The sequence below is a fragment of the Pezoporus flaviventris genome, unplaced genomic scaffold (assembly GCF_033815535.1).
Source record: "Pezoporus flaviventris isolate CSIRO_AGI_PZ_B2104156 unplaced genomic scaffold, CSIRO_AGI_Pfla_v1 ptg000096l, whole genome shotgun sequence".
Lineage (NCBI taxonomy): Eukaryota > Metazoa > Chordata > Aves > Psittaciformes > Psittacidae > Pezoporus > Pezoporus flaviventris.
Genome location: NW_026892644.1, coordinates 1,777,492 through 1,791,985, shown reverse-complemented (window position 1 = coordinate 1,791,985; position 14,494 = coordinate 1,777,492). Strand labels below are relative to the sequence as shown.

General features: G+C 43.3%; 1 protein-coding gene across 1 annotated transcript; it reads left to right on the top strand.

Annotated features, from left to right (window-relative positions):
• The first annotated feature begins 2,582 nt into the window (after positions 1 to 2,582).
• PTHLH (parathyroid hormone like hormone) lies at positions 2,583 to 14,236 on the top strand. Its single transcript, XM_061476354.1, has 4 exons — positions 2,583 to 2,655; positions 3,840 to 3,962; positions 9,571 to 9,993; positions 13,838 to 14,236. The coding sequence occupies exons 2-4, from the start codon at positions 3,862 to 3,864 to the stop codon at positions 13,845 to 13,847; spliced, it is 534 nt and encodes a 177-aa protein (XP_061332338.1). The 5' UTR covers positions 2,583 to 2,655; positions 3,840 to 3,861; the 3' UTR covers positions 13,848 to 14,236.
• The last annotated feature ends 258 nt before the right edge of the window (positions 14,237 to 14,494 follow it).

Here is a 14,494-nt window from a genome sequence, read left to right as displayed (position 1 = left end):
AGCAGAAAACCTAAAATGATAAGGTTTGCCTTGTCGCGGCAGGCAGGGCTTGACCAGAAAGGCAAACACAGGGGTTTGCCTTCACCTCACGGCTCCCTCCGTGCTTCCCGGCTGGAAAAATCAGCGGCAGCCGCAAGAACATCGCCTTGGCGGGGAGCCGTGCAGTAACCGAGACCCCGGCAGGTGAAACCAGAACAAAACTACAGCTTTTCCTCGCTCCTAAACACGGGGACAGCCGTGCCTGGGGTGACCCATGCGCGGGGAGATGCTTTGGTGTAGGTGCGATTCCCGTCCCAAAACCTGTACCAAAGCATCCCTCCTCGGTCCTTCCTCTAGTTCAGCATCATCCTCTCCCCGCTCTCCCCGGGGTCAGGGGACACCCGGAGGTAGCAGGAAAGAGAAGCTGGGGCCGGCGGGGTGATATGGTGCAGGTAGAGGGGGTCAGTCCCCGGGAGCAGCTTCCCTGGGTGCACATCCCCCTCCCCAGGCTCCATCCTGCGGGGAAAAGACGGATTTAAACCCCTGCAGAGGGTACTTTTCACCCTGTCCGGCCACGGAGGAGGGCTCAGGCTTGCGGTGAAGTTAGGTATCAGGAGGAGTTTGCTCACGGGTTTTGTGTAGGTGGCAGGAGAAAAAGCGCTGTGCCGGTTGTTGTAGATGACAAAGAGCCTTTGGGGGGGGAGGGAGGGGGAAGGAGAAGGGGGGGGGGGGGTGTTATCATGGTGTGATAGTAAGTGTCCTAAACAGGTTTGGCACTGCTCAGTTCCTGCCATATTAGCAAAGCCATAGTTGGAATGTAGGGTTTTTTTTTCTCTCTCTCTTTTTTTTTCCAAGCCCACTGAGGCAGAGATGAGGCAAACTCAGCCATAGGAAGGTGGTTAGTGATGTCACAAGTTTGGTCTTTTCAATAAAAGCAATAAAGAAGGGTCTCCCTCACTATATATATTAGGAGAAGCTTCTGTTCTTCATAATAAAAAGAGCAGCAAGGGAGAAAAGCACCTGCTTTTAACACCTTTTATTTAGCACTAATCTGTTGCAGGCAGAATAAAAACTCTGTAGGGCTGGATTTCTTTTGAAAAGTTTTTTTTTTTGATTTATTTAACCTTTTTTTCTTTTTTTTTCCCCTTTATTTTTTTTTCTTTTTCTTAAGCATAAACATAGTTTTGGAAGAGATTGCTGAGAAGATCAACCACTGTTGGCCAGGGTGATCTCTGAGAGGCACAGAGGGCTGTAACTCAAGGAAAAGGTGAAGTAATAAATTATGAAGAAACTTCAGTATTCCAAGTTTAAAAAGGCTATTTATTTTTCCTGAGGCTGTAAGGGTTGGGGTGGTTGGTTATTTCTTTTTATTATTTTTTATTATTATTATTTCTAGGGGGAAGGAAATTCTAAAAATATTTGATGGACGTTTTACTTTGAACATGAGCAATAGACTTATGAATGTGTGGGGGCTCTTTTCAGGGGATCTTACAATTATTTTTAATTAGTCGAAAGGGCAGTGTAAATCAAAGAAGCCTTTTAGCCATACATTTTCATTTATAGCCTACCAGGTGTTCAGGGAATGTATTTACTGCATAAACGATTTAATATCTTCAGCATGATTTCTATTCCAGCTCTCATGTAGTCGCTTTTATTTGAGGGTGCGGTATGAAATTCGGCTAAGGAGCTGGACTTAGAAATCGTGGCAGCAAGTGTCTTTTAACGTGAAATAACCTGCAGGGAGAACAATGGTTTGCTCTGCACCTAAACTTTTGCCAGAAAGCGTTCCTTAGTACGGGGAGAGGATGAGAAAGAGCAACCGGCCGGCAGACCTCAGAGTTCTGATGCGGTTTGCGAGGGTGTTGGGCAGGCATTTTGCTGTAAATCAGGCTGTCGGTGGCATAAGCCAGCTACCCCCCCGTTCCTGGGGGCAGCACCTGTCGGCGGGCAGGTTTCTTCGGGCAGGTTTCAGTGGGGCGCGGAGCCCCGCGGAGGGTGCGCGGCCGCGGATGGCTGAATGGTGCCTGGATGCTGCCCAGCCGGAGCCGGCGGCCCCAGGTGCTAGCTGTTGCCTGCCTGCGCACAACCTGCGGAGAGCCCTTCTTCTGCAGCCGGACAGGTTGACTTCCAAAGTGGTTCCCTTTGGAACAGAGAAAGTGGTTCCCTTTGGACCACCCCTCTAAACCCCCTACCATGCTTTCCCCCTGTACCTTACTTCGTAATAGCCGAGGGCACTTTCTTTCGCAAGCGGGTTGTATAAAAGGGCGGATTGTATTACCTTTGTTTTTTACATAAGTGTTTTCCCGTGATGGAAGAATTCAGTCCCTCCGCCGGGGGGGGGGGGGTGGGGGGGGGGGGGTGGTGGTCATGGTCTGCAGGCGGAGCGGGGGTCCCCGGCGGCTCCCCTGTAGCTGTTCGCTTCTCACGGCAGCGCAACCTGACACAGATACCTGCAACACCCTGGCCGGATTGGCGGAGGGCGAAGTGGAAGGCGAAAGAGGGAGAGGAGGAGAAAACTTTCCACTAATTTATTTTTTTGGCCAGAAGCGCCTATGTTCATAGACTGCGAGTCCTTCCCTCAGCCCTCCCCCCTCAGCCCCCCTTTACTAGCGTACAATTAACATCATTAGGAGTCAGCCCTGCAGCTAATAGGGGAACCGCGACCAACAACGGTAGGTGCGTGAAAGGAGAGGCGGCAACGACCCCAGGCTGGGCATTTGGGCTTGATCTAGAAAGTGTCCCCACTGACGGGATGGCCCTCCGCACTGTGCTGCGGCAGGGGAGGTGGTGACCTAGAGGTAAACACGAAAACGGAGCCGTGGAGGGAGGTGGGAGACACACAGAAAGAGATAGGAGCTCGGCTGCAGAAGATGCGAAGAGCTTGGCCGGAGTCCTCAGAGTCTGCTGACCGCGTGCGCTGTCGGATGTCCCCCTTTCTTCGCTCCTTTTTGATTCCGGTCCTGGGAAGGGCTGATCTCTCGTCTCCTCTTTGGCTGTGGGTATCCCGGCCGGGCTCTCTCTCTCTCTCTCTCCGCACATGTTCCTAGGGCGCCATCTCTTTGCAAAACCCTCCGTCCTCCCGCAGGTCTCCCAGAGGCTGCTTCGGAGCGTGTGAACATCGCAGGCTCCAGCGCAGTCCAACCTGCAGAGCCAAGCATGCTTCCCAGCCCCCGAGCCTGCCCGGGCTGCCGCTCTGCCTAGACCTCTCTGGCTCTCCAGCTAGGCAGCGCTCTTTCCTTGAACTCCCTTGTCCCCGGCACACTTGTGGACCAAACTTTCCGGAAGCTGACTGAGGACGTGAACCTGACTTTTTTTTTTTTTTAGCAGAGGTATACTTAAAGACAGATGTATAGATGCATCCCCCCGCCCCTCCGCCCCCGAATCTGCGTTCGTCTATGTGTGTGTGTGTGTCCGTGCTTGTGTTTGCAGAGCAAGGGGGAGCTGAGCTGACTTTGGAGAATCTCTCCTTATCTGCAAAGAGGGCTTCTCCTGTAACGTAAAGCCCTGAGACAGCGGCTTAGAGGACTAGAATTGATCAGGGCTCAAGGAGATAAATAGACGTGCTCTCTAAACCAGAGTCAAAAAGGAGCTAGATGATTCTTTAACTAATATTGAGAAAGATCTTGCCTCCGGGCAGCGAGACACAGAGAAGGAGGGAGGGAGGGAAGGAGGGAGGAAGAGACAGACAGCAGGGAAGGGAGAGCGACGGAGAGAAGTTTGGAAGAAGTGAGCCGCAGCCGAGAGCTCCGCAAGTTTGTTTTTCCTCCACAGCCTCAGAGTTGGTGGAGCCGAAAGCGGGGAGCGCTTGAGGACGGCGCTGGCGCCCGGATCCCTCGGGACTGACCTCCCTTTCCTTGCAGGTTTTAAGACCCGGAGGATACAATGTTCACTAAACTCTTCCAGCAGTGGAGTTTCGCGGTGTTTCTGCTGAGTTATTCCGTGCCCTCTCACGGGAGATCAGTTGAGGGGATCAGCCGCAGACTGTGAGTTTCTCTTGCTTTTTTTTTCCCTTTTTGGGTGGCGGTGCGGGTGGGGAGGGGACGCAGCCCCGCAGGCTTTGCAGCCCCAGCAGCGCTCTGCAGCGGAGCGGCTGCGGGTTACCTGCCCCAGGTAACGCAGGTGCTCCCTGGTGGCCTCTAGGCGATAGGCAGAGAGCATTTGGGGCAGGGAAAGGGCGCTTTTCAGCTGGCCGGCCTTATAAAGCATTTGGGAAGAAGACGATAGAGCTTTTGGGAAGGAGTATTAGAGCTGAGGGTCTCTTCTTCCGAGGGGAGCAGAAAGGCAGCTCTGTGTTTGTCCAGCATGTGCTGTTGCCCATGCATCTTTCTGCACACCGGGAGGGTCCTGGTAGGGAGAATCCTGTTTCATCAAAATGCTGCGTGTTACACTAAATAACATATACTTCTTTGCACTGGCATGGAGCCAATATCGGTAAGGGTAGAAGAGACACACGGTAGTGAGGGCTGTCATGAAACTGAAATACTGAGCAACTTCTTTGGATTTCTGCCACTGAATTCAGGGAAGAAAAAATAAAAATTAAAAACAATAATAAAAATCCAAAGGGAATCCAGTATCTTGGAGGCAGAAGCATTTTATTTTTTTTTTATAAATGATAATGTAACCTAAGAAAGTCTGTTCAGGAAATGACCTCTTTGCTCCTTCCAAAATAATCAGCATGGTTTATACTAATACCCCTACGCATAGTGCAGAGGAGAAGCCACTGGGCTGATGTAGGAGCAGCTGTCTCACACATCTAACTCACTGGCTTTCACTGGACTTGCATCAGATTTTCTAAGGAAGAAACACCTCAGTCATACTGCGTGGAGGGCTGTATTGTCACTAAGTTCAAAAGGAAGTCAGGATGGGAAAAGAAGGTTGGAAAATCCAATCACAACTTATAGGGAAACATGACACAGCAAACGATTTCAGATTGTTTTCCTTGTAAATGTTTTATTACATACATAAGGACAAGATCTCCAAATAGCACTTCCTCTGCCTTTTAAGCGACAAAGAAAATCCCCCAGGTGAAGTGACTACAGACACACCTAAGCTTTGGCACCAGGCAGACAGCTATTACAAATCTCCTACAGCAAATCGTGTAGAACATGTTATTGCTGATAGTGCTACAGTGTATCCTTCCCAGTCCATTAATGCTGAGCTGCTTTGTACTCTTTCAAACTATTGTTCAGCTATTTCTTTCATTTGCAACCATTTTCCTCTCTTTGAATACAGAGAAAACAAATCTCAGTTTCAGAAATAAAAAATCTGCAGTAGTTATCTGAAAATAACTGAAGTACAGTCAAATGCTGTTATTTTCTTGGCTAGGAAACTCTGAGCTGGATCTGAGCCAAATTTGTATTTTAAAGAAGTTAGATTTGCTAAGAAATACTCTCCCTTGTTTGTTTTTTTTTGTTGTTGTTGTTGTTTTTTGTTTGTTTGTTTTTGTGTTTTTTTTTTTAAGCTGGTGTTTTCCTAACACTTGTTTTTAAAGGTCAGGATCAGAGGTCTTTCCAACATCCCCATTCCATTCTGACAGGGGGAAGAAAAGTGGAAGCTAAGTAGTCAAAATGCATTTCTCAGCTCCCTCTTTGCTATGGCATGTAAAACACACATAAGAAACCAGTTAGCTGTCAGTTAGTGGCATTCACGTAGTTTTGTTTGTGGGTACAGCACAAACACAGACACCACACTCAAACATGTGTCATGTTTTAATATCACCACAAACCATTCCTAGAGTTAATGGTTAATAACTCACTTAAGCCTAGAGATATTTTTTTTCAGTCAAAGGTTTAAACCAGTAATGGATGAAAATACTGAATCACATCATTAGACCCATGCAAAAATAATCAAATTGACGTAGGCCTGGTTCTACAGACTTTACTGAGGCAAATCTCCCATGGAAAGCAGCAGCAAATTGTCCTGAGAACAGATTGCCAGACATATTATTTGTAGTAGAAATGCTTTAGTTGCTGAAAAACTTCTGAGAAACCCAGTAATGCCTCAAAGGGAAATTAGATATTTTTATCAGCATGTCCAGACACTGCAGCATCATGTCCCCAGATCTGTTCAAAATATTTTTACTAACCCTGAGATAGGTTGAGCAGTTTTCACTCCCTCTGGAGCCAGTGGCAAGAGCACTCAGTCTTGCAAAATCTAGAGCTGACTGAATCCTCTCTAGTTATTTTGTTAAACTTATGATGAGCCACAATGTGAATGCTCAAGGATAACAACACTTAAATAAGAACAACTCTCTGAAACATAAAGTTGTTGCTTGAAGACTGCTGCTTCTCAGTGACGCTAGATATCTAGGGTAAAAAATGAAGAAGGAATGTGCCTGAAAAGAACAGCTTATCTAGAAGTACATGAAGTCAGGACAGCCACAAGTCTACTGTTTTCCATGTAATGAGACATCGAGTCTCGTATGTGCATAGTACTTGCATACAGCCACTAGTTCGGATGCTCTGGTCAAGTACAAACCAACATCCTTCACTCAAAAGTGCCTACCACATTTTAGCTTAGCATTTATTGCATGTGGTTTGGGTACAGACCTTTTCCCTGCATGACAGGTACCTTTTGCAGCAGGGTGGAAGGGACCTCTAGTGGGTCATCTTAACCCTGACAGTCTAAGACTTTCTTACGTATCATACCCAAGATGTGAATGCAATCATTCCGGTTTTCATTGCCTTCCTACTCTGAGTGTGTGGGTGAGATACTGTTGATATCTCTACCATGAAGCAATTCTTACCTCAGCCTTCTCCTTGATTTACAAACATAGGATTTGTTTGAATAATTGAGGCAGAAGGAGGCAGAAGGTTAAAGAGATATGTATCTACCACATCTTCTTTGTTTTAAAGAGATTTTTGATCTACAGCATACAAAGGAAATTGATAGGCAAAATGTAATCCTTAAGTCTGGCTGAGTAATAGAAGTCATGTGAAACGTAACACTATGTAATGTTATACAATCATCTGGAATGGCAGAATGTTATTTGGGGCCAGACTTGATGCTAAATATCATACAGACATTTAAACAGAAACCCACCCTTTCTGGCACACTAACACCTCACATGTCAATCCCTGCATTATTTTGGAAGGCATACTCCATCAAGATGTAGATCTTGTAATGCTCTTTGACTGTCTTGTGTGTACTGGAACCGAATCTTTAGGTTTCAGCTCTGTAAAATGGAATAGCTTTTCAACCAGGAGTACTTTAATAACAGGCTTTAGAGATTCAAGATTTTGTCACAGTGGGTAAATTGACCAAATACACATTACAGGATTAAGGCAGCTTTAGGTTGTCTGTGATAAAAGGAATTATCCTTGGTAGTTTACAAGAGGCAGTAGGAAAGCTTTGCTCATCACATACGACATGCATACTGTTTTAGACTCAGTAAAGCACTGAGATTTTGTGTGCTTTTTATAAACTAGAAGAGTAAAAGGAGAACTGCATTTCCCACACAAATATCCTGGGAAAACAGATTACTGAAGCTAAGAATGTAACGTGAGCCACAATGGACAGCTTGACAAGAGCACAGAAGTATGCCACTCAGAGGAGTCCAAGGTGCTAGTTTTATTAGCGCACTTGCAAATCAGACAGACCTTAATGAGAAGACTGTTAGAGATGACTGTTGGAGAGCTTCAGGGAATGCACTGCACAAAAGCTTTTCCTGGGGGAGATTTTTAGCTTGTGTTAATGTTCACAGCTGCACTAAAGAGAAAGAAATAATATGGGTTCAGCTCAGTGTTATCACATTGCATTTTTGCTTTGGGACATTGAGTTGAAGGGCACAAAATATTTGCCCTAAAGCCTGAAGTCATCCAAAACTGATTTCAGGATGTTTAAAACAGAGACAATGTTTGCTCACAGGCTCAAGTATATCTAGGCCTGCTTTTGAGCAGATATCCCTACTGTATGACTTCATGAAAAACTAGCAGCCATCTTTCAGTCTCGTGGAATGGGGGAAAGCTGCTATTTGAATTTTGCACTAAGAGTGATGTAGTGTCACTCCAACCCACCACATGAACCCAGTAGTCAAAAAGTGAAGCTCTGCAAATACAAAAAGTGACAGGTGTGCTCTTAAACTTATGCTACTTGAAGTTGCCAGTTTCAGGTAGCTTGTTGATCAAATCACAGTCTAAAGAATTTGGCTGAAGGGACTGAGAAACGTAAGTTGCAGAACACTACCAATCGTTTAGCATGCTATCTTTGTTCACCACATTTTGCGACCTGGTAACATAGCAAGATAATTAGGGATGGGACGGAAGGAAGAAATATTCACTCACAGTTATGTGTCTTCTCCCATTTCACCCACATGTAGAAACAACTTTTTATCCAGCTAACTGACCAAATCATTATATGACAGGCAAGGCCATGAATTCATTTTCTTTGGCCGGTAAAAATCCAGTCACATGGAGTACCCTGATGCAATATGAGAGGATACATAGCCAATCTCTGCACACTGAACTAGGGCAATTGGAAGGATAAACTGTATTATAGCATTCATGGGAACATAGCTAAAATCCCAGCCTGTGCTCTTTCTGTGGTTCACAGTGCAGCTGTGTGTCTATTCCACATCAAGGCAACAGCATGTATTTTATCATGGTTATTTATTACCCAGGTGCCACTTGTATCTTATTTCCTCAGATGTTTCATACATTCTTTGCCAGTACAACATCTCTGAAAGACAGATAGCTAAACCATCACCCAAAGACAAAGGTTAGTGAACCAAAAGGTCACAAACTCTGGAAAAGCACCAGAGACACACTCAAACAAACTAGGATGCTCTTGAAGAAGATCCAGTGAAGAGAGCTGGAATAAAAATCAGAGAGCACAGCAGACAAGAAAACTGGTCCCAGAAGTTCACGCTTAGAAGAATACTAGAAAGGCATCAAACAAATAATTAGACAGAAGTGGCCAAGCAGTAAATTCAACAGGAGTGGCTGAGGCTCTTCTCTGCTGGTGCTCAGGCTACCTCTCTGGTTAGCTCATTATGGACTGAAGTGCCTATGTTTCAGGTACCCAAATTCAAACATTTTTCCATTACACTCCTGCAATTGCACTTATTTAAATTTAGAAATGAATTACACTTTTATGCATTTATTTATGTTTTTGAAGTACATGACTGAGCAAAGGAAAATTATTAGAATGATTCTGTATAAACACTGCTTTCGGCTTCAGTACAAGTACTTGTTATTCCCTGTCTTGCTTGACTGCAGTGCTCCATTATCTGACCCTTTGGTTTTCCTATCTCTGACAACTGCCTTCCTGCTTTTACTGCCTGAAGTGTGATATATTAAGAGTTGTAATGCTTTCCTAGAACAGAACAGTGACTAATCCAACTCCAGGTCCATTGCTGTATGATCAGTCAGCTGAGTATTATTACCCGCTTAGGTCTTTCCCTTCTCTGCAGGGAGTAGCTACTCTACTTGCTCCAGCAGTATGACTTAACTTGATGTCTCCAAGCCTGAGAGCTGGTATACAGTCACTCACTGTGTGCCCACCACTGCCAAAAGAGAGAGGAGCTCTCCCAAACACTAGGCAACAACCAAATCCTAAAGGTATTTTTCCCCCTCCTCTCTTCTCTTTCTTTAGCAAACGAGCTGTATCAGAGCACCAGCTATTGCATGACAAGGGCAAGTCAATCCAAGATTTACGGAGAAGAATATTCCTTCAAAATTTAATTGAAGGTGTCAACACTGCAGAGATCCGTGCAACTTCAGAGGTTTCACCTAATCCTAAGCCTGCTACCAACACGAAGAACTACCCTGTGCGATTTGGTAGTGAAGATGAGGGCAGATACCTAACTCAGGAGACAAACAAATCACAGACCTACAAAGAGCAGCCCATGAAGGTATCAGGGAAGAAAAAGAAAGCAAAACCTGGAAAACGCAAGGAACAAGAGAAGAAAAAGAGGCGAGCCCGCTCGGTTTGGCTAACTTCTGGCATGTATGGAAGCATCGTGACTGAGAGCCCACTCTTGGACAACTCTGTAACTACACATAATCACAATTTAAGGTAATTCTGCTATATCTTTGTGGGGGCATACCACATATTTACTGAAATTGTTATCCTTTGGTGTGAGAGGCCAAGGCCTCACTCATAACTGGAGTAATAGCACACTGTTTTGCTCATAAGCGAGCGATGGCTTTTCAAGCAGTGCACAGTCTCAAGGTGCTTTCTGAAGGTAAGTACCCTTTCCACTTAACATTTGTGACAAAGTCTGTCTTTCCTATGACAAACAATTCAAGTAAAATACTTACTGCCAAAATGAACCTTCTGAAGCTGAGTTAGTAGTAGGCAGAGTTATTTCTGCAAAACCAAAGCACAACATAGCCATTAAAATTCCCTTTCCTGTTTTAATTTTAGTGTCTCTCACATCAGATCTTGGTCCCACACTTGGGCCTCAGCAGATTGAAAGCTTTGAGTTTTATTTAAGGCTCTGCATCTATAAAATGGCGAAGTTTTCTTTCCTCCTTCTCAACGCCTCCCCTTTTTGGCAAATTTCCTACCCTTACTTTACAGTTTTTCATTTTACTGCTTAACCTTAGGGGAGAACACGGAAAATTTCCCTCTTAGTAATATCTGCAAACAACGCAGACCAGCCTTTAACCATAAAATTTTCCCTGCCATTAGGATTTTTTAATTCAGCACCATCTTCTTGCCAGCTTGTGAAATAATTACATTACTGCTGAAAAATGTTGAGCATTGCTTTTGGAGGGAGACGTGCTTCCCTCATGTATGACAATGAAGGGTTTTTAGGGCAGTGGTGAGCTGAAGACTTCACTCTAGGTGCCCCAAGTGACTCATCTGCTTGCAGTCATCTCTGCTTGAGTGGAAGTCTGCACACTTGCAGGCAAATCCAAGGAGTCTGTCCCTCAGTTCTCCCCAGATGTTTGCATTTTCCCACCCTTTTCTCTGTTCCTCCCCTTTGGTAGAACAGAAATGTAAGAGGAGTGCCCCTCGCTCGCAGTTAATCCCTTAGAAAGAGACACCAGCTGTGGGATTTACTAAAAAAAACCTACACTCTTGGGTTAAGCTTTACAGGCCACAGTTAGCAACATGCTCCATCACTTCAACTTCTGCTGGGATATACAGAAGTTACCAGCATTTGGGGTTAGTCATTCAGTGTCTTGGACCATAAATGTGTTAGCATGGCTGTAGCAGTTAGTGGTGTAGTAAGAAGGGCTGGTTTGTCTCAGTGCCTTAGGAGGCATGCTCCAGGTCTCTCTGGTCATGAGAAACCTGACTTTTCAACGGACGTTAAAAAACTGTGGTTGCCAATAAATAACATCTGTCTTCAACACATAGAAATCTTGACTGTAGGAAAAAAATAGTTATTTTTTTCTTACTACTCTGTCTTTGGTTTGGACACCATAGGTACAACCCTGTTGATTTTCCTTGCCCAGCTTTTCTCTTTCAAAAGTATATTTGGATGGCTGAAGGTAGTCAGTTTTACCTTACTGAAATTATTTCTCAAGATGCAGTATTTCTTCAGGGCAAGAAACAGCTTCCTAAAGAGGACCTATATTTTAGATACTTAATTGAAGATAATTAAACAAAGAGAAATCACAAAACAGGAAAAGTGAATTTCTCCTTCACAATGACAGGGCATACATAATATGCTGGTTCAGCTCTTAAGAAACTGGCGAAAGATATAATTTCTACATTTAAATGAAAACAAGTCTCAACTCCCTGACATATACTTTAGATAGAGGTAGACAGGTTGAATGCAGCTGTCTCTGTGGCTGCTGGCAGAAGGTGGCCAAGCACATCTTCATGAAGACATGACCACGTCTGAATGAGGTTGGTTCCTCAGCTGTACTGAGCTGAATCAGGAACTTCTACTCTATCTGCTGGTGGAGGGCGAGGAATGTGTGTGCAGACAGGGTTTCCATTTGCTACACCAGTAGCAACTGCTTTTGTAACACCCCTAAATCTAGCTGCCGCTTAGGAGAAGCATCATTACTTTACAGTGAAGAAGTGGATATGCTTAATGCATTAAGATAAACCTTAAGCACTTAAGCATGCTTTTCACTGTATCTTTGTGCTGCTTTTCTTCTCAACACACTGAATTAAAATCCTCATGCCAGTTTCCTATGCACAAACTTGATCTCAAAATTTTGGGTTTAGGACAGAAAAAAAGACCAAAAATGCTTTCTAGATCTTTTGACTTATTACAGGAAATATCTCATAAAAGAAGCCAATCTTGCAAAACATGGAACCAAATCACAGAAGGCATCTTACATGTAGGGGTTAGTATGGAGCCCATTGTCAAGATGTGGCTTAGCTTAAACTCTAAAACAAAGCCTAAACTCCAAGCTGAATTAAAAATGTTACCCTCTTAGAGACAGATCTGTGTAGTGCAGACACACATATACAGTCATGCTGTATGAATTGTGTGCTATTATTATACACATTCTAATATAGCCTGAATACACCCTAATATTACCAATTAATTACTAAGGAGCTTCATGCTAGTATTTCCATTCCAGGCACTTAAAAATTCTTTCTCAGGGACATTCCAGCTATATTCCTGTTCCAGTTCAATTAAACTGTTCTTACCCAATTTCCTAAGAAACCTTTCAAATGAGTAGACTCCCTAACATTAAATGTAGTCTCACTTTCAATGCGCACATAAAATAAAACCCCTCAGACTCACAAGGATTTGCATTTTTTTTTGTGTCTCACACCCACACATGCCTGCCCACAGCTTTGGTGATCAGTCCAGCCACAGGGCAAATCCATTTCCATCCTATACAGCTTTGTATTCCACCCTATAGCTGCTTCCCTGGGAATAAACATGCGTTACAGAAATGTGCTGTTCACAGGGAAAGGGAAAAAAGCCCAACCCTTCAGCATTCCCTGTGGCACCACTAAGAAGTAACTTAAAATAATATTGTAGTATAAGTAGTACACTAACAGGGTAGGAGCTGGCTCTGCTTTTGTTCCCATGCCTTCACAAGGAAGGGAAGAGTAGAAATCTCATACCTGGCTGCCAGTATCCCTTAGAAAACTCCCAAAGCTTTGGACCGTATACAGCTGACTCTTTCAACTTGGACTGAATGCAATGGCAGTCAGAGCTTAACACTAGGAGATGCTTCTTTTCTTTCAGGTATAAGCTCTTTGGCTTACAGAGGGAAACTTTGAGGATTCATAATCTTTTCATTCATTCAAGAGTTTAAAGAGATGGTGTCAAGGGTCTGGTCACTTTAAGACCTGAGCTGCCTTTATTGCATGAGTACTGTATGCACTCATGTACATGACACCACAGAAATATATACCTCTAAGATGAACAGACCCTTGTCTAATAGGTGGTCTGCGTTGTAAAGATAGACCAAACAAGCCCCATGACATTGTTTTAATCATAAACTTAGCATCACCCAAGCCGTTAACAAAAGGGGCATGATTGTCAAAGTGTTCAGTAAGGACTGTCTTCTTCTTATCTTCCAAACAAATTTCTCACTTCTTTCTTTTGTTTTATTTTGGGTATTTTTTTTTTTTTTTTCCATTTAGCACTTGGCATATTTATTATAGGTTGATGCAATTTTTCTACCTGTAGCACTCAGGAATCTTCTTGCATAAGGCTCTAATGAAAACTAAAACCTTTTCCTATTTCTCTGGTTGTACAATATAGTGTTGTGACAAACTGCAGGTCTCCATACTGCTACCTGAGTTGTATTAAAGCAAATCTACTAGAGGTCTTCAGAAGATGTCTAAAGCTGGCCTGGTTATTTCAAATGTGTACCAGCAAGGCTTACCCATGGTAGTCTGAGACACTCTTGATATTAATTTTTATGTCCACGTATTTGAAGTGAAAATTAATTTTTCTGTTATTTTCTGTCCTTTTTTTTTTTTGCAGGAGGCGCTGACGTTTTCAGCAAGAGATTTTTGGAAGACATATTGCAGTATTCTGTAATAGTGAACATATGGGAAGTATTAAAATATTTATTACCTGTAAATATTGTAAATGCTCAGAATAAAACCTTTCCCCCCCATTGCTCTCTGAAACTGCACATTTGGTTATTGTGGATTTTCCCCCTTTTTTTCTTTTTTTTTTTTTTTTTTTGGCTAAGGCTAAGACAATTATTATTGTCACATTTACCATAATTTATTTTGTTGACTGGTGTATTTATTTTGTGAACGTATCTTGGTGCTGCTGACTTTCTATATTTTTTGTAACATAATGCACTTTAGATATACATATCGAGTACATTGATAACTGACATAAAATGTTCCTGTTTTGTGGTTGACTTCAACGAATGCCTACATACAATTGTTCAAATTGATTTTCCTTTGTGCATGTATAATAGCAATATTTTAAAATTTGTAAAGAATGTCTAATAAACTATAATCTAATTAAATCGTGACTCAGAGGGAAAAATGTGTCCTTTAGGAATTTCAAGAGCAGGAACACTATTTTTTTCTTTACTACATTTGAAAATCATTTTAAATTTAATGTGTTTTCATTGGTTCAAACTTCCACATTTTCACATTAGCTTTTACTTAAAAATCACTC

Bases quoted from the DNA above. Each gene is read 5' to 3' on its own strand.
- PTHLH (XM_061476354.1), top strand. From the start codon at position 3,862: ATGTTCACTAAACTCTTCCAGCAGTGGAGTTTCGCGGTGTTTCTGCTG. The intron at 3,963-9,570 runs GTGAGTTTCTCT...CTCTTTCTTTAG, and splicing joins GAGGGGATCAGCCGCAGACT to CAAACGAGCTGTATCAGAGC.